This window comes from Cordyceps javanica, chromosome 5 (genome assembly GCF_051103115.1).
Source record: "Cordyceps javanica chromosome 5, complete sequence".
Lineage (NCBI taxonomy): Eukaryota > Fungi > Ascomycota > Sordariomycetes > Hypocreales > Cordycipitaceae > Cordyceps > Cordyceps javanica.
Window position 1 is genome coordinate 887,589 of NC_139299.1, and position 24,043 is coordinate 911,631.

Below are 24,043 nucleotides of genomic sequence, written 5' to 3' on the forward strand. Positions count from 1 at the left end.
TACCCAATTACAATGCAAAATTATATGTACAAATACTCGCGCGTCTCGTCAGTCGTAGTCATTTCGATTCACTGAATCGACTGAGTTTCGCACCGTCTCCCACTCTGCTTGATAATCGAGGTCGTCCGCCCATGTTCTGTTCATCGGGTACAGGCTCTCGACATCCAAGTTTGATCTGTGTATCGCCAAGCGCGCCGGGTTCGGCATCCTGGGTCGCGGCATGGGCGGCGCCTTTTGCAGCAGCTCCCACATGTCCGCCTCGGCCGAATGGCTTGCGTACTCGTCCACGGCGTCGGCGTGGCGCTCCTGCCGGCGCTCCGTCTCGACACGCAGCTTGACGGCGCGGCGCGTGCTTTGCAGGTCGCGGATACCCGCGGCCGAATACCAGAGGACCTCGTTGATGTCTTGGTTGACGGCGCGCGCCTCCTCGTCCAGTGGCTTCCCTTGGTCGTCCAAGTCGTCATCGTCGACAGCCGAGTCCTCCGATTCGTCCACTACCCGCGGCTGCTCCTCCTCTGTCTCGATCCTCGCAACGTCGGAATCAACACTCTCGGCGCGGCCCAGCTGCGCGTCGGCCAGTTCAGCCTCGACCTCTTCATACGTCATTGGCTCCTCTTCGTCCTCATCCTCTTCTTGTTCACGCGTGGGCGGATTCCCGTACACGTCAAGTCGCAGCCTCCGGGCGCTCTCGCGCCACATGCCATGTGCGTTGTGCGAGAGCCCCAGAGAGGCGATAGCTGCTTCTACGTCCTTCTTGCGCACGATGCTTCTGGTGCCGGGTGCCAACTCTAATTTTGCTCTGATTCGTGACATGCTGATGAACAGAGTCGTCTGCACCAACCGCCGCGTCAAGGATAAGGCAAGCGAGTGGAAATCGTCCAACGTTGTTGCCCACATAGACGGTGGTCTCGAGTCAATGTTGCGCCAGTTGTTCCCTGGAATAGAGGAGTTCATGAATATGCGATCTGACAGGTTCAGCCACCGCGAGACATGAAACAACTTGGCAAAAGCCAAGTCCGTGGCGTTGTCTCTTTTTTCCAGCCCCGCGGCAAGCTTGGGAGTAATGTCCCAAAATTCTTGCCACTTTTCTTCCTCCCGCTGATTTTCTCTGAGCTCCTGCCTGATTGAGATTGCATCAGCAGCTTCTTCCTGGGCGTGGCAGCACGGCGGCGTCAGCTCTACTGCGGCGGGGTACTCAGCGGGTTCCAGGTAAGATCGTCTGTCTTGGGCGCGACGAGCAATCACGGCCTCGTGCAGCACGCGCAGGTAAAGTTTGACTTCTATGGTACTCTTGGTGCCAATGCGTTGCGCGATACCCGGGAGGTCATGCTTGCCCAGGCGGGCCAAGGCTTCGAAGAACTGCTTCTTCTCTAGCGACGACCAGTACGTGAGCCCCAGCTGCGAGTCTGGCAGGTCAATGTCGTCTTCGTGGCACACTCTATGCGCCGCATCGTCGATGTCCATGTTGAGTAGGTCGAGATACTCCGGGTTCAAATGACTTCGCTGGCGTTTAAATGGCCGCGGCGGAAGCTCCTCCGCTCCCCTCGCAGATCGTTTGCGCGGCGAGTGAATGCCTGCATCGCTGTCACTGACTTGGTGATCCTCTGTCACATCCTCTCCCAAGATCACAGACTTCACCGCTTCTGCGTCACTGCTAGAAATTGATACAGAGTCATGCTCGTTGCTGCCGGACTCGCTGGTTTGATAGTCCGAGTCCGCAATGTCCATGGTTTTCACCCGCTGTCGTTGAGAGGCTGCAGATGGCGAGTCCACTTTGTGTGCATCGTCAAAATAATGAACCGTCTGAATTTGAATGGTGCTATACCATGAGGCAGACTTTCTGGCGAAAAATTGCGCAAAAGGGGTCACTGGACCTACGCATGCATGGCTTTCATGAAAAGTATCTGTAAGTATAAATCAAATTTCATCTGAGCCATGGGTGAAAATTGAGCTTACATAATGCCACTTTTTTGCTGCAAGCACCGCCAAGGGTCTCTCCCCCTAGTTACAGTGTGATTTTTTTCAAGCGTCAAACGAACAACTCGCATCCACTCTTTCGTGCAGAGAACGCGACATTGGAATTCGTAGTGATATCCTGCTTTGAAATGGTGTGAATAAGATGCAATGCTACGAAACGTCGTCAAATGTCTGTTGCGCCCCGGCGCGGAGACGCGCAACCCCGTCGTTACGGTGCTGGCTCATCGTATAGCCCGCGCATCCACTTCAACAGCAAAACCTCAAAAACCACAACTACGGGATTACCAGCTGGACTGTATCCGGTCCGTCCTTGACAGCTTAAAATCCGGCCATAAGCGAGTCGGCATCTCACTCGCAACCGGAAGCGGGAAAACTGTACGCCCCTCCTCTGCAGCCTCACCTTCTCATCTCTCATGTCAACTCATACCCTTCCTTATCTAACGCACCACCCGCACCCTAGGTTGTCTTCACGCAGCTCATTGACAAGATCCGTGCCCGCGCAGACTCTGGCGGGGACCGGACGCTCATCCTCGCGCACCGGCGGGAGCTGGTCGAGCAGGCGGCGCACCACTGCCGGCTGGCGCACCCGGACAAGACGCTCGAGATTGAGATGGGCACGCAGCACGCCAGCGGCCGGGCCGACATCACCGTGGCCAGCGTCATGAGCATCACGTCGCGGGACCGGCTGCACAAGTTTGACCCGTCCGACTACAAGCTGGTGCTCGTCGACGAGGCGCACCACATCGTCGCGGCGGGCTACCTGCGCACGCTGCGACACTTTGGGCTCGACGCCAAGCGAGCCGCCTCGCCCGTGCTCGTCGGCGTGTCGGCCACGTTTTCGCGCTTCGACGGACTGAAGCTTGGCGCCGCCATTGACGAGATTGTGTACCACCGTGACTACGTGCACATGATTGCCGACAAGTGGCTGACCGACGTCGTCTTCACCACGGTTGCATCGTCGGCCGACCTCGCGGCTGTCCGCAGCGGCGCGTTTGGCGACTTCCAAACGGGCGAGCTCTCGCGCGTCGTCAACACGGTGCAGGTCAACGAGGTCACAGTCCGCAGCTGGATGGCCCGCGCCGGCGACCGCAAGTCGACCCTCGTATTCTGCGTCGACCTCGCCCACGTCGCCGGCCTCACCGAGACGTTTCGCCGGCACGGCATCGATGCGCGCCTCGTCACAAGCGAGACGCCCCGCGCCGCCCGCGCCGATCTCCTCGCCGCCTTCAAGCGCGGCGAGTTTCCCGTGCTCGTCAACTGCGGCGTCTTCACCGAGGGCACCGACATCCCTAACGTCGACTGCGTCGTCCTCGCCCGTCCCACGCGCTCCCGCAACCTGCTCGTCCAGATGATCGGCCGCGGTATGCGCCTGCACCCGGGCAAGCGCAATTGCCACGTCCTCGACATGGTCTCGTCCCTCGACACCGGCATCGTCACCACCCCGACTCTCTTCGGCCTCGACCCGGACGAGCTCGTCACCGCTGCCTCCGTTGCCCAGATGCGCCGCCTCCGGCAGAAGCGCGATGCCGAGGAGGCCCGCGCCGAGGAAGGCCGCTCCAGCGACGCCGACGGTCCCGGCCCCGCCACTGCGCCCTACGTCAACGCTGCCACGGCCGTCACCTTCACAGACTACTCATCCGTGCTTGACCTCATCGCCGATACCTCGGGCGAGCGCCACATCCGCGCCGTCAGCCAGTACGCATGGGTGCAGATCGGCCCGGAGCGCTTCGTGCTGTCCGCGCCGAGCGGTTCCTACATTCGCCTCGAGCGTATCCCCGACTCCAGCAGTGCGCCACCACTACCACCGCCACCGTCCTCCTCTTCTACACCGTCCCCTGCTTCCGCACCGTCATCCGCCGCCCCACCACCTTCCAAACCGTCCTACCGTGCCGTCGAGATACGCGCCCTCCCGCCCGGGACCGGCGCGCGGTCGCCGTACGCCGCCCCGCGGGAGATCCTCACCGCCGCGACCTTTGACGACGCGGTGCACGGCGCCGACAGCTACGCGGCGCAGGCCTTCCCGCACAGCTTCATCCACCGCGCGCAGCCGTGGCGGCAGGTCGCCCCGACGCGCGGCCAGCTCGACTTCATCAATAAGCTGCGCGGTAGCAGCGGCAGCGGCAGCGGTGGCAGACCCCCGCTAGGGCCCGCGGACCTGACCAAGGGCAAGGCCGCCGACATGATCACCAAGCTCAAGCACGGCGCGCGGGGCCAGTTTGCCAAGATCGAGGCGGAGAAGAGGCGCCGCGAGAGGAGGACGTCGGTGCACAACGAAAGGCAGCGTCGCGAGCAAGTCCGTGTCGGGCCGGTAATGAGCTGAGCCTGGGATACACAGACTGGCAATGTACCAAGAGTCTTCTTTTTCTCATATGACAAAAGTGTATTATTACAATCACCGGGTTGGTTGGTGTAACATAGAGGTTTAAAAAATAGATACCATAATTTGACGGAGAGGCATTGTTGCCCCGTTCTCAGTATTTACGAATACGAACAATAAAGCATTATACATACACCAGGTCTTGTTTATCTGGTCGCCTTCTCATCAGGTGCGCGTCGTAATCACAAAACGACCCTACATCGGAGCGCAGTTAGTTGCTGCAATATTCAATTTTGCTGCTGGCATGGCTCTATATTGCTGTATCAAAAATGAAACTAAATGATACAGTGGATTTCCTCCTGTTTGGACGCGTTTGAATTGATGCGCCGTCAACCTTTTCCGCGGCCGAAATACATGAACTAAATATTTGGCAAATGTCACAGACACAAGACAGCGGGTGTTGGATCTGTGGGGAGGTAAGAGGCTCTCGCTACAATGCGGTAAAGAATTGTTCGCATCGCTTTTGACCCAACTTCATGTACATCCTCCATGCAATAAAACAAGAACAACATTCCACGAACAACTCCTTATTCATCTCCGGGGTATTCTGATTTTCATCTGGCTCGACTTTTTTTCTTTGCAAAGGGGTATATGGCGGGAGTGCATCCATAGCCAGCGATAACATCATGGAAAAACAGAGACGTGTAGGCGTAACAAATAAACAACAAAAATGAACAAAAATCGTAAAAATAAAATGCAGCAAAGGACAGAGGGTCAAGCATCAGGAAAAGAGGCTTGCTTTCTCGTCCGGGTATTTCTTTAGCGCCAGGGTATATCCAGCCAGGGTATCCGGGTGTAGGGGGCTCTAGGTTGGGAAATCTAACGGAAATGCCCACTAGGGGCGGGGTATCCAGAATTGAGAGAATGGGAAGTAGAAGGGCGGCCGCTATCGCCGGATGCGCGGGTGCCGTGCCTAGGGGTAATGTCACCACCGTGAGGAATGGCAAGCTTGGCGTCGACAGGACCGAGAAGACGAACACCCCAGGGGTTCTCCTCATCAACAAGATTGACACCGCTGTCATTCCAGGGGTTCCGATCAGCGTTGAAGCTGCGAGTGGACTCGATCGAGATGAGTGACGACTTGGAGACGTTGCTAGAGCCCTTGAAGAAGCTGCCATTACCTGAGTGGGAGCTATTCTTTCTGCGGTCCAAGAAGGAAGAAAGGGATGTCATGCTACCAGGCTTGCGAAGGCGATCCAGAATGCTACTTCGCTCGCGAATGATCTCGGATCCAAAGGCAGATTTCGTCGGCGTCTCGCTACCAACTGAGGAGGGGGCGTGCTGCAGCAGCTTGGAATCGAAATATTGCAGAGAATCCTCGAAAGAGTCAGACTTGGGCCGAGGAATAAACCCCTTGACGACGGTAGCGTCGACCGCAGCGGTGGCAAACTGAGCCTCGAGAAAGTCCACGGCATCACGAAGGCCGCCAGCATTGTTGCGAGTGAAGCCCCAAGTGAGTGTCACAGTAGGATTGCCGTCCTCCGTCAGCTCCTCGGGATTCTGGTGGACAGTGACATCGACCTCGTACTGGCTCTTCAGTTTGGGAATCAGGTCATGGACAAAGTCGGGGGACTCAAGGAACCCGGCCAGTTCCGGGGTGCGAGCGAAGACAAGGTCATGCTTATCAGGGACCATGCCGAGGAATTCGTCGACGCAGTGTGGGACCTGCCACTGGGGACCGGTGACAGTGACCTCATCGCTGGCCTGCTCGGTGCTGGGGAAGCTAATTTTGCAGTTGAACTTTTGCTCGAGCTCGTCAATTTCAGAAAGGCGTGCAATGAGCTCGCGGTGGTAGAGGCGATCCACATTAACAATCTGGGACGTATACTCGGAATCTGCTCGGTCAACCATTTCCAAGATTTCGTTCTTGACGGCATCCAAGTTCTGAGCATTTCGAGCAGGGGTGCGGCAAATGACATTGTCGACCTTGAGGTCATCGTCCTCGCGGCCCATGCCGCCTCTGTCCATGGCGTTGGAGAACTTGACAAAAACCGAGTGCTTCTTCATGATGCGCTGAATGTGCTGACCTCCAATGCCAATGATTCGCTTGTGGTATTGATCGGGAACGTGGAAGGAAATAGATGCGGGCATTTCCTGCTCCACGAGGGTCAGCCCTTGCTTGAGGGATTCGTAGCTAGCAGCCATGACGTCAATGTTGAAATTGTATTCGTTGAAACCGTCAAAGATGATCTGAACGTTGCTCTGTCCCATGATCTTATTGATCTTGCCATTCTTCTTGCCACTGACGAACTCCTTGTGCTCGTTGGCCAGCTCGATCTTGACGCGAATCTGGTACTGCGGTTGCGAGACAAACTTGAAGTCTGAAATGACGGTCAACGCAGCCTTGACAGCGTCGTCAGAGCCAGTGAGGGTAAAGGCCATCTTGTCAAAGGAGACGTCGGCATCCGAGTTGGCACAAATTTCGCCAAGCATAATCTGAGTATCGGCCGAGCCGGGGAGCTGTCGAGCATCGGGCTGCTGCATAAACCATGCGGCCGAGTAAAACTGGCCAGCAAGAGACATGAGTTCGCGAACGGTACGCTCGACAGGTAGACCCTCGCTACCCTGAACACGGACCATGGTGCGCTGGCAAGCCAAGGGCGGAAACATGATGTAGGTGCCGTTGGCTTCGAGAACCTTGCGAACCTTGTCCAAGCGATCAAGAAGAATGGTGTCGATCTTGGCGGCGGGGATGTTGACATCTTTGACGTAGAGGCGGATACGAGAGACAGTTTCATGAAGCTTTTGTTTTGCTAGTTCAATGGCCTGGTGAGATTCACCGGTAATATAAATGTCGGCGGGGTCACGTCGGTTGGCATTCGGGGGGCAGTAGCGGTACATTTGCGAGAAGAGTGGAGGGAAGTAAATGGCCGTCCCGGTGGAGGACTCGATGAGCTTGATGTTCTTACGATGGCGGCCGCAAACAAGCTGGTGCAGAGAAAGTTCGACTCGGGTGGCGTCAACAACGCGGCCCAGCTTTGAGAACAAGTCAGCAGGGTGTTCTAGTCAAGGCGGATTTACACTAGACGGAAATTTACCAGGGTGTCAATGTGGATGAGGACACGAGCTTTGGCATGCTCCGAAGACAGGATATCGCCGTAAATGGCTATTCTCCATCTTTGGTCCATACGCATCTCGGAGTCGCCAGAAACGCCATCAACCATCGGGGTCAGCTTAGGGCCAAGGAGGAAGATGTCGACACCACAGAAGCTGGAGATGTAATCAAGGCTTTCGATGACGGGCTTCTTGAGAACGCCGGCGTTCAGGTCGCAGACAAGCTTGCCATCGATGTCGATGATGGTACAACGCTGTCAGAGAGTAGGCGGTTAGGACAAGGCTCGAAGCGGAGGAACGAGAAGAGAAATGATTTCGACTCGTGGGGACATGTAATATCATACCAAGGCGATGGGGATTTCATTGAGGATGGTTTCACGGCTCTTGTTGACGAGCTCGGGAGAGCCGGAAAGGCAGACGGTCGTGACTTGCTGAGCCCTGCCATTTTTGGGAGCAGTCGAGATGACCTGGGCCTCGATGGGGAGCGGACCGCCTGAAAGGTCCCTACACAGACGATGCAGGTTATTGAGGTTGTGGGCGTGGACGGGCAGCTCGTGGACCTGGACGTCATCAGGGGCGTCCTCGGGGTGCGTCCATCGAAGGACGGCGTCAGCGGTGGAATGCAGGATATCCTCGGTGTTGGGTCCGGCGAGGTCGGAGGAGAAGGGGATGTTGAAGGAGTAGGTAATGGTGGCGTCAGCGGCCTGCGGGTTGGCGAGGGCAGGGCCGGTCTGGGGCGTATTCTTGGGATGGGCGTTGATGGGATTACCAGGCATGTTGGGGCGACCGCCCATACCAAAGTTGGGGCTCATCCTCTCGGACCAGTGCCGCATGTTGGCCAGCTTATTCATGGTCGGCAGAGGGCACAACGAAATAGGGCTTCAGGTCGACGATGTTGTTGAAGACGCGGCGAGACGAAGGATCGGACGGGGGTATCGGACACGACCCGGAATCGGATTGGACAGGCGGGCGGGCAGGCAAACCAGAAACCAGTCAAACAAGAAGCAGGAGTGGTAAAGGAGCCGGCATGAACGCGTGGGGAGACGGAGCGAGCGAGCGAGCGAGCGACAGCGAAGAGAATGGACTGGATACCGGCAGGTAGACTGAAGGATGGACCTGCAACGGGAGAGGGGGTATCTAGAGAGAATCTGGGGTGGTGAGAAAAGCAGATAGGCCAAGGTGAAGGGTAAGCGGAAAGGGAAGAAAAAAAAAGAAGACGAAAAAAAAGGAAGAGAAGAGAAGAGGGGGGGAGAAGGGCGACGTTGGAGAGAATTGGGTGCGAAGCAATTCTGTCCAAGAACTATTTTGGGAGAGAGGGAATAATAAGAAGAGAGAGTGAGGGTAGAAAGACAAAGGCCAAGAGAGAAGCGACGAGGTTGGCACGCAGATGGTTAGCACGCAAAGTAAGATGGAACCTACCTACCTAGGGAGCTAAGTACCTGCTGGTAGGTAGGTGGCGGCAGCGGTACCTACCTTAGTACTGATAAGTAGCGAGTGCCCAGGGCAAGGAAGTAAGTACCTACTTGGCAGTGGTTGATTGAGTTTGGTGGAGCGTTCTGGGGGAATCAGGCAGAAGATCAGTGTGAGTGAGTGAGTGGTTGAGTGAGAGTCGTAAGTTAGTAGCAAGCGAGAGACGGGGCCACATCCGGTGGCGAGCCGTTCCTGCAACGGGCGGTACCCTACGCAGTAAGAGGAGTACTTAGTGTCTTTGTGCATTTATATTATTCCAAGGCTTCTTTTTTAAAAGAGCCAACAAAACCAGGGAGGCGTTTTCTAGTATAAGCCTGCGCTATAGGCATTACAGGTAGTAATTGCTCTGTGCTTTGGTGATTGGGTTTGCTGCAATGTGGTGGTGTCAGTCACGGAGGGCAGCATAGCCCTGTACAACGCGAGTCTAGCCAGGTGGGTAAATACCTGGATCGGTACATGGATCAAAGGTACTACTACCAAGGGCTTTGGGGGGAACCCGGAGCCTCATTGGCTTGTCTTTGGAGGCTGTTAGCCTGGTTTGGGCCTGCGACTGCGCCTTGGAGGTACTTGTTCAACCAGGTCACTACCTAACTTACATGAGGTACCTAACCAGGTAGGGAAGCACCGAACCTAGGTACACTCATTGTAAGTACTCCGTAGGTACTTATCCTCCCACTGTCACCCAGTACCTTGGGTTATGCTGGCACGGTGGCACCCAGCACGGTTTCCCCAACCAAAGTCGGGACAAGCAAGCAACAAGGCAGACCTGGCAAAAAGGCACCCTTGTACCAAAGTAAGTACAGCTAGCGTATCAAATCATCAAAGCACCAAAAGCATCAAGTCAACGTACCGAGATTACTTGGCACAAGCTACAGCTGGGGGGTGGGCTGTGTTTTCAAGCCAAAGTTTCGTTACGTGGAGCGAGCTACTCAGCATTGTAAGCGGGGGAGCTGGAGCTGCAAGTGGGAGGAGGAGGAAGAGGAGGAGAGGGGGTGCAGATGGGAGCTGAGCGCCTGTCCTGTCAGGCCAGCAGGCGTGGTCATAGTTCCCGCAGTAATACTTGGGTAGCTCCCTCGTAACTTACCTTGGTCCGACTGATCCGTTGTAATAGGTAAGTACTTATAAGTAAGTAAGTTATTAGACTACAGTGCCCAAGTGCCTTGGTTGCTTGGGTGCCAAGTGCCTACTCCGTATGTACCTAAATCCTCAGCTATCAATAAGTAGCCCCAAGAAACTAAGTTAGCAGGCTATTAATGAACCTAATAAAGCTAAGTAGGCATGTAGTCTGTGCATGTCGCTGTGCGAGCCCGTGTATTCTGCGCCCTGCATGAAAACGCCTGCAGGCGCAGAGACGATACGATGCGTGTCTCAAGCGGGAGGACCAAGCAGGCGCAGAGAGCTAATCAGCACGTAGTTGGGACAGCTGGCATGTCTAGCTCAAGAGCAGGCTTGTTCGCTCTCTCAATGCCCACTCTGCCACTGTATCCAGGCTGGGGAGGCAACTTGGCAGGTATGTACAGGCTACAGCGCACTCTGTGCCAGATTGCGATGAAGCGTCAAATACAGAGTAAGTAGGCAAGGTACTTGTTAGGTCGGTAGCCCTGCAAGCCTGCAGGTCGGCGAGCCAGAGGCAAGGCAGAGGCGGTGCGTGCATCGGCGAGGCGCCAACGTTGGCCCATCTCCAATCCTTCTTATAGGCGGCAACAACCAATCACCAGCCTCGACCTTGCTTGTCGGCTTGCCTGCTTGCCTTTGCCTGCTTGCTCGATGGCTTGAGTGTGTTCTGGCCACTTGTCCTGCACAGTACCCTGCTCATATCCTGGGACCTGTACATCGTATCCCGTATCACTATGCCTCGCATGTCTGTCTGTCTGTCTGTCTGTCTGTCTGTCTGTCTGTGCAGGAATCAAAGCCACTCAACAGCCAGCAGGTCTTCACCACGCAACAAACTAACTAAATAGTGCCTAGTTACCTACCACCTACGTACTTATCACTCCTTGCCGTCTCGTGTCTTGTCTGGACCTCAGGACCGCCACCAAAAAAGGCTCAGCAGCTAGACAAGGGTGCAACTCCCACCCCATCATCCCAGTCTCCCAGCATCCCAACACCCAAGTATTCGGCAACCACTTTGGTAAGTACGTGCCAGGTTCTATCAGTAACCCAGAAACTTTGATTAGTCGCCCAAGCCATCATCCCAGCTCTCCCAGCCCAGCGGCAAGCTCTCTCTCTCACCCTCTCACACAGCCCACGAGGGAGGAGGCCCATCCCTGACACGACCCAAGTAAAATCTGAAATCAACGACGACAAGAATGTGCCCCCAGCACAACCGAGCCAATACTGGTACTTATTCGACAACTCTTTGGGGGGGGGGAAGGGGGGGCAGGAGGGGCGGGCCTCCGAAAAGAGGCTTCTCTGGGCGGATGACGGGCGCGCCATCACGCAACACGACACGCAAAGAGGTCAAGGCCCTTGTCTGGTCTGGCCCAGTTTCAGTGGCGCCTATCTTACGGGCAATGTTGAAGGTCGCGGCCAGGTAATGGATGATGGTGAGCACAGAGTGCATCCCAAGTGGGTTTGCATCTCGAGCTACTGAGTACTCTTTTTTTTTTCAATGATTTGCTATTTTCTGATTTTACTGTTTTATCAATGGTTTTAGATTTTTGCACCCTATTCTCATCTTGTCTTTCTCAGTGTGTGCATGTGCGTGGCCCTGTGCTCATTCTTCTCTACCATAATCATGGACGGCCTCCCTTCCTCAGTAGAAACATGACTCCAACTAGTTGACGGCGCACGATCCAGTATGCCCGTGACAACGCCTCGACGCAACACCAACAGATCAGGATGCCAGTCTCACGTCTCACCCATATCAGTACGCACCAGTACTTATGTAGCTTGGCCGCCACCACTCATCAGTCTTTCACGGCCACATACTTACGCACACACATGTATCCGTATACTTAGTACGGAGTATATAAGCCCATTCCACATGCCACCCCTGTATCTGGCCAGCCTCTTCGCTACTTCGTTGCCCATCAAAGTCTCCAGTCCCGTCACAGCCACCAGGCGGGGATGGCGGAACAGCCATTCCAGCTCGCCCACTGGCAAGATCGGCTCTGGTGGCCCTGGGGCCTCCCTCTCATTCCCTCCCCCTCTCTCTCCCTCTCTCTGGCGTGGAACTTTTCGTGTTCGTAAGTAATAAGTACCTAGCAAAACCGATTGAGGCGGCAAATCATCATCATTCACGCGTCAACTCTGCTCACCCGCTGCACAGGTTCCGAAACCACCTCGAAAAACTGATTTCCATTTCCCAATTCACCGCCACCTACGTCTTACCCAGTACAGATTCCTTAACCGCCTTATCCGTAGACCGCTGGCATGTCTTTTGTAATAACCCTCTTTTCCTGCGCCATTTTCAAAAACCTTATCCAGAACCCGCGCCTACCCATGTACCTGGCAGAGTCCAGATATCCGAGCATCACGGCTGCCCCGGGCAGGGCTGGTCTTTTCGTTTTCGCCGAATATCTTGAAGAAATACATGTGTACAAACACACGCACACACGCGCACACATATATATATCACCCGTGCACAGTGACCCAACTCACCCGACAGCCCATCCATCGCCCGTCCCGTGCCTCTCGTCATCGCCGCTGCTGTCTGATAACGAGAACTGGGACCAGAGGACAGCTTCCCAACTGCCATCAAGCCACCAACGTATGCTAGCTCCGTTGCTACCAGTCGAGTTCACCGAGTGCTAGGCGAACCCTAGCTAGCCAACTAGCTTCTGCTACCCCATCTTTGCTCTCTACGTACTGACCATTAGAAACCCAGATAGCCTCAAGCGACTGGACTATGGTCTCGGCGATAAAAGCCCAAGTAGACTTCATGCAGGAAAGATGAATCGAAATCAGGTCAAGCTGGTTCGCCTTCAGGTGCCATACGCCAGTCGCTGCCGTCTCCATCGCCCCAAGTTCGTAAAAATAGAATCATGTCTCATCTCCACTCCACGACGGCACTCCGCGTCTACCAAAAGTCCCCGGCCCTGCCTTTCCGCCCCTTTAGAAACACGCGAGAGCGCCGAATCTGGCCTCCCAAGAAAATGCCATCTTGCCGTTTCTCCCCAGTGGCACGTACCGTTCGTGCGGCGTCGTCCCATTGCCTAGTTCCATGGTGCGACTTGCTCCCTCAGCCCGCAGATCAGGAAAACCTAAAGGACACAGAATGGCTACCTTGCCGCCATCCAGCTCCGCTCGGCCTGTGTCTACTACACACAAGCAGAAACTAAAACAAAAACACCAGGCCACATAGAGGCTCGAGACGGAAACATCAAGACCACACGCCAAAGAGCAAAAAACACTCGAGATGGCCTCTCGCTCTGTCGGATCCCCTACAGCGCCCAACTGATACCATTGCCTCCAACATGGAGCGAAACACAATACAAACTAAGCGGAACACGACCTTCTCACTATACGTTGCCTATGTAGTCAGGAACTCGATATAAGTAACCTGGCTGTCCCACTCTTCTGGAGCAACACCAGCGGCCTGTGGGTTGTTACTCGCTTGACGAGTCTGATTACTTATACTTTGGCTTTGCAAAACCAAGTAACCGTTTAAGCTCTTTACTACCTGTCCTCAGTTTTGCCCATGTTGCTATACTGACCTACTTCACCCGGCCTACACGCATCGCGGCGGCGTTCCTCCTCAACGTCCGTCGGTATTTGCTTCCATGGGCAGCAACATGGATTTCTAAATGTCTTTGCGTTTCGGCACAAGCCAGCAACTATCCTTGCACGAGAAATGTAAGAAAAAACTATGCGCCGATACCACCAACGCCGGTCAAACGTTGTTTCCTCATCCCAATTAATGAATATGTATACACTCAGGCTAATTACCGGAAACCGTCTTGCATGTTTCCGCGCCCGTACGTAGCTTCCTGGCCCGCAACACCACGAGAGCCCCCCGCTTCATTCGGTGTTGTAGTCGTGTACAGGTTGATACCACCGTCTCGCTCCATCATGTTCTGGTTGCCCGCAGACCACGGCCCGTAAGTCTTCATCGCCGGCGGCTGTGCGGTTCGCTCGATGCCATACACCACTCCCGACGCTTCCGGTCGAACGCTTGGAGCATGCCCATAGGGCCCTAAGCCGCTGGCAATCCGATTCTGCTCGACAGGGTGCATGCTCGATGCTCTACCAATATACTCCCGCCCCCCTTCTGCATATATTCTGTGCTCCTGTGACCGAACTGGAACAAACTCTCCTGTAGTAGCTAGCGGCCGTGCCGAATACTCTCGATATCGACCGTCTCTATTCTCGAATGTGACATACTCGGGTTGCGTAAGAATACGCCTAGGCGCCACGTATGGGGAGGCAGGTTGCGCAAACATATATCCCCGTTCCTCCAAACCGCCTGGTCCTTGGTAGCGTGCTACTGGCTGCGCAGGGGCTCGTTCATACAGTCTATCAGCCTCGCCCGGCAACGGCGATGGTGCTAAGGAATGACGAATAATCTGTCTCGCAGGCTCAATGTATTCGCGACCATAAGCATCAACCAGTATTCTAGCCGGGTGTGATCTTGCGGACTCATGAAAAGCATCACCCTCGGGGTGCGCACTGTAGCGAGCGGTTTGAGAAGGATTCCCATAAGACACCGTGCCATCTTGATACCCTTCCGAGTGGATAGGTCTGCTCATGTGCGGCCCACGAGATGGATATTCATACGGCAGCGATAACTGTGGAACATGGTCTCTTCTGTAACCCTCGTCAGTGATTACACGCTCAGTCGCGTATTCTCTTGCGATTCGTGTATTATTTGGCATGGAAGGCGCTGTTGTAAAATACATGCCGCTTCCCTCGTAACCAGCTGGTGCTCGGTCTTGACGATTTTGAAGTTGCTTGGATGCCTCATTGGGTTCGCTGGGCCCGCTAGGCATGGCAGGATCATAGGACATCTCGTCATGGGATGAGTTCTGCTGTTGAGCCTTGAGCTGCCGCTGACGTTTGTTGGGTCGAATATATGCCGGTCCGGCTAGAGGCGAAGGGGACCGCGGCTCAGTTTTGATGTGCTGTGTGCTGCTTTCAAAAGACTGCTGGCTCTCCACTGCCTGTCGTTCAGACTTCCTCTTCTTCCTTCTGTTTCTGCGTTTACCCTGACCGCCTTGCGAGGAGCTCTCTGGACTTGTTCTGGAATTTGGTTCGCTTCGGAGCGCTGCCACCTGAGCAGGGGCTCCAGTACTGGAGGCAGAATGCTGTGCAGCTCCGTACAATCCGGGAATATCACTAGATTGTGGGAGTTGGCCCAGGAAGCCGGTAGCGGGATGGATGGGCAACGCTCGCCCGTTGTTCTGCAGCAACGGCGATGGAGGGTGGAGATCGATATACGAGGATGGCTGAATCGGAACGGTCCCGCTACCAACCGATACGCCTGCATATGACGCAGTAGTATTGGGCTTGCTCGAACTCGCAACTGGATTTTCAACGTAGTTGTTCAAACCTGGCGGAGCGCTCGGCTGCTTCCTCACAGGAGGTGTCTCAGTGAGCTCGTCATATGTGCGGAGCTGGCGCGGCCTATTCATACTACGTCGCTCATCCAGGGTTTTGGCTGATACGGCATTCGCGGCGGCTGCATTCGTCGTTGGCGGAAGCGCGGGAGCGGTGTCGGCAGCAGATGCCGCAGCGCTGACAGGGACCGGCGACGCCGGCTGGAATTCGGGCGTGTCGTGCTGCGACGAGTAGAACGTATTATCATCAAAGGAGTCATTTTCTGGGCCGTTGGCACTGCCAGCACCTTCCTGTGTCTGGACAGGGAAACTCATTTCCGGCACCAGCATCAAGGCATTTGCCAGGATAGCCGATGCGTCGATATCGTCTTGTGTACCTAGGCCAAACTGTTTGTTGCGATTTTTCTGCGCATCATCTCGCAGCTCCTGCTCTATTTGCTTCCTTTGCATCTGCATTTCGGAACGAAGCCGTTCGTCGGGTTTTGATAGGGTAATCGAACGGATTTCGAGACCCCGTGCCACATTGGGCGTGGCAATGGAAGGCGATCCTACAGCGCGATGCGCATTAGTGGCAACCACCGCGTTATTTTGGTCAGGCCGATTTTCTGGACTGCAATCATGTCTAGCATCGATGGATAGGGATAACGCGGCTTCCTTCAAGGAATCGGGAATCTTGATAGTAGCATGTTTACCAGCAAAGATCTCGTCGCGAAAGCGAATGATTCTTTCGTACTGCCGCAACGCATGCGACTGGCCCTCACGGAGGCCAGGAGCCAAGGCACCCTGCACAGCCATTTTTGTGATCGCTTCGATATTAGCAACGAGTGTTCTCAAGTTTAATGCCTGAAGCACTGTCTCGTTTGCCTGCGGGCTTGCTAAATTGCGCGCGAGACCGTGTGGAAGGGGAGGCCGCGACTCTTTCGCGGCTCCTGCTCGTAATTGCTAAGCAGGGAAACAGCCTGTTACGGCAGCCAACTAAACTCCAGGTACGGAGATCGCGTAGACTATGAAAAGGCGCGCTGGGTCATCCTGCTCCGCTGCTTTTCTTGCTTTGTTTCCCTGTCAAGCTTTGCGAGGTCAAGAGTGAAGCATGCTTAATTTCGCTTCTAGGGAAGCATATCCACATGTTTCAGGCGGTGAGCGTGGCAGAAAAGTCATGGCGGCCACATACGCGCCACCAGCGACAAGACGCATTCGTCACTCGTGAATAAGTAATAGCTTTCGTTCTTCGAAGTCGGCAATCAAATATTCTGCCCATTAAATAGCCGGCTGTACTACTTGTAGTGTATACTGTTGATCTCCCCGTGGTCCCTTTTATGTGCATCTTCCTCAGGCACTGGGGCGTGGGTAAGCCTGCCCTCTGTGACTGGCCCGGTCGGCATAAGAATTAGTGGAATGACTCAAACAGGTTACTACTGGGTAGGTCTAGGTAGACGGTACACTTGGGGATCTACCAGTCGCCGACCTACCCAGTCGTCTCTACCTACCGTTTGCATATTGGTGATACCAGTTTATTAGCACTAAACTACTGTATTGCGGAGGAAGATCAATCATTGCTGGTATGAAGATATCCTCTTGATTTGGTGCGCAGTTGGACTCTTTATCTCAATCTTTTCAAGAGACTATCGCAACAAACCTCTCAGGGCCCTCCGGCGTCCTCATTAAGAAGCATACAATCTTACTCACAGCCTCGGCTAGGGGACCTTGCCTTCTTGCCTGCTCGATCGATTTCACAACTGTCCAAGATGGCTGCCACAAACGGAGACCGGTCGAAACTACCTGTCTTGTTCTTGTATGACTCTACTACAAGTCCCGACTTCACACCTGGACTAACTTTGTTGCAAACAGCGACATCGACAACTGCCTCTATGCGCGCAGTAGGTTGTATGTCAATAGTATGTGGAGACTGATACTGATAAGATGACAGGCACAAAAGTGCAAGAGCTCATGTCTGAGCTTATCGACAAGTACTTTGCCCAGCATTTGAACCTTCCCGACGAGGAGGCGGTGCGGCTACACAGCGAGTACTATACAAACTATGGTCTTGCTATCGAGGGCCTCGTGCGCCATCATGAGATTGACCCCATGGAATATAACGCCAAGGTTGATGATGCTCTGCCATTGGAGTCTATCATCAAGCCAAATCCCGAGTTGCGCCAGTTGCTCCAAGACATTGACAGGAGCAAGGTCAGACTGTGGCTGTTCACCAACGCCTACAAGACGCATGGCGAACGCGTTGTGAAGCTACTTGGGATCGACGACCAATTTGAGGGACTGACATACTGTGACTACTCTGCAGTGCCGTTTGTCTGCAAGCCCAGTCCTGACAGCTACAAGAGAAGCATGCGCCAGGCCGGCGTCGAGAACCCTGCAGACTGCTACTTTGTTGGTACGTTTTTGGCTCTTGTCCTAGATGGGTTTTCTTTATTGACTATTTTAAAGACGACTCGTATAACAATTGCAAAAATGCCCAGGCATTTGGCTGGACGGCTGCTCACTTGGTTGAAGAGGGCATCAAGGAACCTGCAACGAAAGCATCACAGTTCCAGATTAAGCACCTGAGGGAGCTCCGTGACATTTACCCCCAATTTTTCAAGTCTGGTTGAAAGCATACAGCCAATTAGTTTAGTCGCATGCTAGAAATAGGTAGGTTGAAAAGAATAACTAGATAGACCATCATGACCAAATCGAGAGAACACCGTTGAATAGCAAATTGTTTGCGACTACGTAGAAAGCCAATATCCGAAACTCCGCGCTACCCATATTATGATATGAAAACAAATATTGGCATCCAAAGATGCCGTCTAAGGTCGCCGGATGCTACAAATGACTGAATCTAGTTGCGCAAGGATTGCATCGCGTTCCTTTAGAGCCTCTTGTCTCTCGGCTTCTGCTGCTTTAAGGTCTTCTTCAAGATCCTTGATGGCTTTTTCTTGGTCTTGCTCGCTGTTATTCAAGCCTGGAAGTAGCGATATCAAGTATTCAATCTGCTGCTCCTTGAATATGAGATCGCGCGACAGTTCGTTCAGGCCCGCCGCGAATTCGTCCGCGGGTAGGGGATCAACTGGATTTGGCGAGCTCGTCAGCACTTTGATCAAATAGCGTTATGCTTTCTACACCATGTACCTTCTCTCTGTTCCGGCTCTTGCTTCACATCGCGGATTTTGTCGTTGGGCCCCAAGGTTTCGAGGTCGTGTCGTCGATGGACAAAGTGCAATGATGCAACAAACTGCTGCGCGAGCTGCAGGCAAAAGGCGTTAGTTTCCTGGTGCTTCGACATTGCGACATGGCCACTGTGTCCCTTACCTGATCGACAGCATCTTGCAACTGTGTCAGGCTGTCACTCATTGTGGTAGCGCACTGCTCTGAAAGCTAGAGATGGCTTGGACGGCGCCAACGGCAGCTATGGCAGATGAGCGAAGCTTCTCGACGACTAGGTAGCGGCGCCCCACGCAAACACGCCAGTGACACTGTGCCCAAAAAAGCGCTATTGGCACTGGCCGCCAGCCGTAACCTAACCGGATCGCGGGCAATAGACGATCCGGCGCACCCCCAAAGCCAGCAAAGCCACCTGGTCAGAAAGTGAACAACTACTGGCGTTGTGTGATAGGTGTCATCCAGGAGTGGCCGCGCTCACTTGGTTTTCTGCAACTTACACCAGCATTCGACTTTCATTTGTGCACTGGCCTACGGCAACTCGGGTTTGAAGCCGTTCGTCTCTTGTTGTTATTTTGTCGCGTACATAAAAGGCTCTGGTCTTTTTTAAATCCCCTTCGTTTGGCCCCCCAACCCCTACAGCAACCTCAATGTCCGCGCCGCCGCCTCAACAACCCCAGGGCGGCATGGCCATGCCCATGCCGGGTCCTGGCCAGCAGCCTACACCTGAACAGATCGCAGAACTGCAGCGTCGAATCACGGAGGATGCTCAAAAGGCCGGCATGACGGTCCCGGAATTCATTGAGCACATCAAGCGACAGCGGATCCAGGCTATGCAGCAGGCCCAGCAGCAACACCAGCACCAGCACGGCGACGGCCATGATCATGGCCACTCCCACGATCATGACCAAGACGGCCACGGTCACTCCCATCCACACCAGCAACAGCAGGGTCAGCAGCAGGCCATCACGCCCGGACCGCCCAATCCCAAGGCCATTGCGCTCGCCAAGTTTCTGCGCGGGCAGGAACTGAAGCCTCGTACAGTCATTCTCAACGGCGAGCGCAAAGACATGTTTCGAGGTATGACTCTTTGGGCCTGCTCCACGGGCCTCAAAGGATGAGCTTCAATTGCTGACAGGGTGGCCGAAATAGTCAAGCGTGCGCTGCGAGTTCTCCAGTCCCCCGCCTACGAAAAGGCCCGCAAGAAGAACCCCCTCCTGCCCGAGATCAACGACCGCGCATCCCTCGAGAACACCTTTAAACTGCTGCCCCTGAGCATGCTGGCTCTGCGAGTCTCCCAGATCGAGCCCGCTCTTGGTCCCAACGGCAAGAAGCCGAAGCGCGTTAAGGGCCAGTGGAATGTGCGCATCGAGCAGCAGCAGGAGGCCCAGGAGGACCTGTACTACGTTTGGCTATGGGAAGGAAGTCAAGTCAAGCGCCAGTTGTATGCTGCCCTTGCTCTTGTTGCCATCTTCGCCATTGTCCTATACCCTCTCTGGCCGCTGAAGCTCCGTCAGGGTGTCTACTACCTAAGCTGGGGCATGCTAGGTCTCCTTGGTCTTTTCTTCGCCATGGCCATTTTCCGCGTCATCTTGTTTTGCATTACATACTTTGCCGTCCCCCCTGGCCTATGGTTGTATCCCAACCTCTGGGAGGATGTTTCTTTCATGGACAGCTTCCGACCCGTCTGGGCCTGGCATGAGGTAAGTCAACACGGATATATACGCATGAAAACACACGCACTAACGACACTGATAGACTGAGAAGCCCAAGAAGAAGAAGAAGCGTGTACAGCAGGGCGGTGCGACCAACTCGACCATGGCCGCTGCCGCTGGACAAGTCGCGCCCACTGGCGCAACCACGACCGGCACCGACACGCAAATCAACACCGGAGCTCAACAGCGCTACGTGGCCCCCAAGGTAGAAGAGCTGCAGGATGACGAGTAAATAATGATGCTTAGATGCGAGTGTCGAGCGGATGGGCGAAGGCGGAGCAAAAATATGCGAAATATTCCAACAACAATCTTTCTCAGTGTCAGGTCAGGTGGAGGAACGCGGTCGAGGAACACGGTTTGCGGTGCTGGAGTTTCTGTATACTTTTTTTAAACCCTCTTGTTGTGCAGAATGACGGAAATGGATGCTATTTTGACGTTCACGGTACAGTCGGAAGGGCATGCATCAGCGGGATGTTGTGAATAGTGGGCAATCTGTGTATATGCACGTATATATTCCCGGAAACCCCATATACATGATTTTGCCGGCGAGAAGTCCCAGCCTATCGACTACTTCCTCTGGCAACTAGTAGTCTCACTCCCCTTGGCGCGCTTGTAGTACCAGATGGCATTCTCGGCTTTGGCGCAGTTGCCAAGGCTGCCACCAGCAACATCGGCGTCCACACGAACCACGTCCTTGTTCTGAACGCGGCCAACTACGTGGTTGTAGTACCAAACCTCCTGGAACTGCGTGCGACCGTTATCGCTGGAGCCCTTGCCGGCCTCCGTCTCGTTGTACTTGGGGCCGCCACAGCCCAGGTAAGGGACCTTGCCGTAGCCCGTCTTGAGAGCGGTCTGGATGCTGGAAAGGGTGTAACCGGTCGTGTTGGAAGGCTTGATGCCGGCATTGGCGAGCCAGCGCCAGGTGGGCAGGTCCTTGTAGTAGCTGATGACAGTCTCAAAGAACTCAAACAGATCGTCGTACTTGTTGGCCTTGGGGCCCTGTGTGGTTTTTGAGGTGACAAGTTAGCGTGCCGCGTAATCGTCTGTATGTAAAGGGTGAGGGGTCTGACGCACAAAACATTCCGTCTGGAAGGTAGAGAAGCAAGTCGCGTGCTTGGAATACTCGTGCGCCCAGAGGACCCAGTTAGGGTCGCCTTGGCCGATCCAGTACTTGTTCATCCATGCAAGGAGGTCAGACTTGCCATATGGCGCAAACCACTTGTCGATGGACTCGCCCTTGTAAGGCGGGACGGGAGTGCCACTCGGGGTACCCGTGGTGGTGTTGGGTGAAGGCTTGGGATCATACTGACGACTCAGGTCACAGTACTGAGTGTAGGAGCCTCGAGTAACAGTTAGAAGTGCAATACGAGGTAAATGAATTCGGATCGAAAATATACCGTTGCAAAAGTCTACCAGCCATGGCCGGGTTAGCGGAAATTCATAAACCTAGAGGCAAAGAGGGCTGCTCACCAGGCCACAGACCATGGATGGTCCACGACTTCCGAGGCAGAATTTGGCCCTCGCTCTCAAATCCAGTATAGACGTCCCAGAACTGGGTTTGAAGCTGTATTTTCGATGAATGTCAGTCCAGCATGTTCTAAAGTGTCCTGGCAAAGCCTCTGCGACAAGCTGGGCTGCATCCATACCACCAAGCCTCCAAAAGTCTCGGAGCAGCAAGTGTCGACCTTGCTGGGAACAGCATCTGCAGAGCAAGAAAGAACAGGCTCGGCTAAAGTAGAACATTAGCTATCACGGACATGAATCTGGCCATGAGCACTATATTCGGGGTCCCAAACACACTCAGAACGCATGCGTGATTGTCGGTGGTGACGCCAGGGTAGAGTGCGGCGGCGGCCAGCGGAACGAGCGCCGCCGCGGGGATGATGACGGAATTGACCATAGCTTCTAGGTGGCAAAGTTGGGAGAGTCAATGACCGGTCAAAGATACCGTTCAACGATTATCGATCACGAAGGAATGATGAAAGAAATTAGTTATGACTGGCTGAGGACAGCAGCAAGCTTTTTGATCTGACGGCCTTCTCTTTTTGTGTTAGCTGGGATGCTCGGAGCTGTACAGCTTGCAAGGCGGCCAATTGCGGGTCAGAACTTTTGACAACGCCAAATTCCGCTGTGAAGAAAATCAAAGAAGAAATCGAAAAAATTGCAGGGAGCGCTTTCAGCTGCTTTGCCCACTGTCCAAGCACTGCTGCAAAATGATGCCGAACTGCTACCAACGCGTGCATAAGCCAGGACCTGGTGTCAAGGATAGGGTTTCCAAGCTAGGGACATGTGAGCACCTGGGGAAATGCGACGCTGTGGTAGGCCAACTGGGCCTCTACGAGGCGCTCACGCTAACACTGTTGACCTCCAAACTTGGCTGGACTTGACCGAATCTAGCAGCGTCGTTGGTGGCCCAACAGGGGCAGCTTTCGGGGCTGCGGCCATGTCCGATAGGCACGGGGACTTGTGTGCGATGAGGCGGCTGATAGTATGGGAGCTTGATGGCATGGCCAGCGTTGGTGCGACTGGTACTAATTTACGTCAACTGTCCACACCCATAGCCCGGAATCCTATCCTATCAAGCTCTGATCCATGCAAAAAGCGAGGCTGATGGGGCAGCTCGATTTGAAGCGGGAACCCACGTGTACGCCATGCCAAGCAGCCGGAGGTCAACATATTGGGTATCTGACATACTGCAATGGTTGTAAGATAGTCCGGATCAAGCTTGTGCGGCCCAGGAATTGATTTATTCACTGCATGCTTGCGCCGAGATATCCTTATAGAAAAACGTGCCATCCTTCAGCTCCCCTGTAGGACTAATACCATAGTTGGGAATTCTTCCCATTTCAGTATATCCTAACTTTTTGAAGACAGCTTCGGCCGAGCTGCCAGTTTCCGTATCCAAAAGCTGCGAGGGAATTCGTTAGCAAGGTCCAGTTCGTACCCAAGCTCATGCGAACCTACCAGCATAGTTCGGTGTTGTTTAAGTGCCTCTACTTCAAGCGCATCCATCAACAACCTGGCGCCGCCTCTTCCTCGGAAGCTTTTGTGGACGAGGAGGTTCTCAACCATACATCGGAAGGGTCCCGTTTCTGATGGGGGCATGAACAGCATGACGACCCCCATGATCTCGGGTCCTCTTATACGTCCAGACGGCTCCATGCCATCTACGAGCAGGAACATGACCCGATTGCCGTCTGCGATTTCTGCGATGCGGCTCTTCCACCATGAGAGCAGCTTCTCATGTGAAAGGGGCGGCAAAAAGGTGGCGATTGTGCGGTCGTGCGTGATGCAGGAGGCGTGGATGGCCGCAAGGTATGGCGTCACGTGCGAGTGTTCTTTCACATCGAAGAAGATGACAGACGCCGAGTCTGACATGATGAGACTATCAAACAGAGGTGTCCAACTCGGAAAAGTGCCGGCGCAGGTACCGTGAGACGCGCCAGAGGATGCTCGCTCAGAGGATGAACAACGTCCTTGAGCGCGTGACGGGAACGCTTCCGAGGTCGAACGGCTTGCACCCGCGTCTGAGCGGTTTATGCTACTTGACTTTCAGATCAATATCAACAAGACGATCCAGATCGATGACTAGATGCGACGCTGTATGGATGCCGCAAGCGGACCTTTTGCGGTGATTTTTCTTGGCCGGTGAATGAGAGTGGTGGAGACTTGGTCAACGAGAGGCCAGCCAGCGTCTTAATAAATACTGCCGCCTTTGTCGCACAGTCTGTCCGCAAACCAGAGTGTATGGCCATTGCTCTCGAAATTTAGGGAAAATTTAGGGGAAATGGCTTGAG

General features: G+C 54.4%; 9 protein-coding genes across 9 annotated transcripts; 3 read left to right on the top strand and 6 right to left on the bottom strand.

Annotated features, from left to right (window-relative positions):
- Positions 1 to 48: 48 nt before the first annotated feature.
- On the bottom strand, positions 49 to 1,728 carry V2A60_007513 (uncharacterized protein; the record flags this gene model as incomplete). The annotated part of the gene is made up of 1 exon (XM_083258797.1): positions 49 to 1,728. The coding sequence occupies one exon, from the start codon at positions 1,726 to 1,728 to the stop codon at positions 49 to 51; it is 1,680 nt and encodes a 559-aa protein (XP_083114923.1).
- Positions 1,729 to 2,124: 396 nt separating this feature from the next.
- On the top strand, positions 2,125 to 4,297 carry V2A60_007514 (DEAD/DEAH box helicase; the record flags this gene model as incomplete). The annotated part of the gene is made up of 2 exons (XM_083258798.1): positions 2,125 to 2,352; positions 2,438 to 4,297. 2 exons carry the CDS (start codon positions 2,125 to 2,127, stop codon positions 4,295 to 4,297), a joined length of 2,088 nt encoding a protein of 695 aa, XP_083114924.1.
- An 876-nt stretch (positions 4,298 to 5,173) lies between these two features.
- V2A60_007515 (uncharacterized protein) lies at positions 5,174 to 8,259 on the bottom strand (the record flags this gene model as incomplete). Its single annotated transcript, XM_083258799.1, has 3 exons — positions 5,174 to 7,330; positions 7,393 to 7,662; positions 7,753 to 8,259. 3 exons carry the CDS (start codon positions 8,257 to 8,259, stop codon positions 5,174 to 5,176), a joined length of 2,934 nt encoding a protein of 977 aa, XP_083114925.1.
- Positions 8,260 to 13,764: 5,505 nt separating this feature from the next.
- On the bottom strand, positions 13,765 to 16,170 carry V2A60_007516 (uncharacterized protein; the record flags this gene model as incomplete). Its single annotated transcript, XM_083258800.1, has 1 exon — positions 13,765 to 16,170. The coding sequence occupies one exon, from the start codon at positions 16,168 to 16,170 to the stop codon at positions 13,765 to 13,767; it is 2,406 nt and encodes an 801-aa protein (XP_083114926.1).
- Positions 16,171 to 17,120: 950 nt separating this feature from the next.
- Positions 17,121 to 17,981, top strand: V2A60_007517 (Haloacid dehalogenase-like hydrolase-domain-containing protein; the record flags this gene model as incomplete). Its single annotated transcript, XM_083258801.1, has 4 exons — positions 17,121 to 17,167; positions 17,224 to 17,252; positions 17,303 to 17,764; positions 17,818 to 17,981. 4 exons carry the CDS (start codon positions 17,121 to 17,123, stop codon positions 17,979 to 17,981), a joined length of 702 nt encoding a protein of 233 aa, XP_083114927.1.
- Positions 17,982 to 18,179: 198 nt separating this feature from the next.
- V2A60_007518 (mediator complex, subunit Med21) lies at positions 18,180 to 18,723 on the bottom strand (the record flags this gene model as incomplete). Its single annotated transcript, XM_083258802.1, has 3 exons — positions 18,180 to 18,439; positions 18,502 to 18,616; positions 18,682 to 18,723. The coding sequence occupies 3 exons, from the start codon at positions 18,721 to 18,723 to the stop codon at positions 18,180 to 18,182; spliced, it is 417 nt and encodes a 138-aa protein (XP_083114928.1).
- Positions 18,724 to 19,181: 458 nt separating this feature from the next.
- V2A60_007519 (Sec63 complex subunit SEC62) lies at positions 19,182 to 20,478 on the top strand (the record flags this gene model as incomplete). Its single annotated transcript, XM_083258803.1, has 3 exons — positions 19,182 to 19,611; positions 19,684 to 20,234; positions 20,290 to 20,478. 3 exons carry the CDS (start codon positions 19,182 to 19,184, stop codon positions 20,476 to 20,478), a joined length of 1,170 nt encoding a protein of 389 aa, XP_083114929.1.
- Positions 20,479 to 20,813: 335 nt separating this feature from the next.
- Positions 20,814 to 22,146, bottom strand: V2A60_007520 (uncharacterized protein; the record flags this gene model as incomplete). Its single annotated transcript, XM_083258804.1, has 6 exons — positions 20,814 to 21,245; positions 21,321 to 21,586; positions 21,644 to 21,655; positions 21,717 to 21,810; positions 21,893 to 21,975; positions 22,047 to 22,146. The coding sequence occupies 6 exons, from the start codon at positions 22,144 to 22,146 to the stop codon at positions 20,814 to 20,816; spliced, it is 987 nt and encodes a 328-aa protein (XP_083114930.1).
- Positions 22,147 to 22,992: 846 nt separating this feature from the next.
- On the bottom strand, positions 22,993 to 23,624 carry V2A60_007521 (acyl-CoA N-acyltransferase; the record flags this gene model as incomplete). Its single annotated transcript, XM_083258805.1, has 2 exons — positions 22,993 to 23,154; positions 23,211 to 23,624. 2 exons carry the CDS (start codon positions 23,622 to 23,624, stop codon positions 22,993 to 22,995), a joined length of 576 nt encoding a protein of 191 aa, XP_083114931.1.
- Between the last annotated feature and the right edge of the window lie 419 nt (positions 23,625 to 24,043).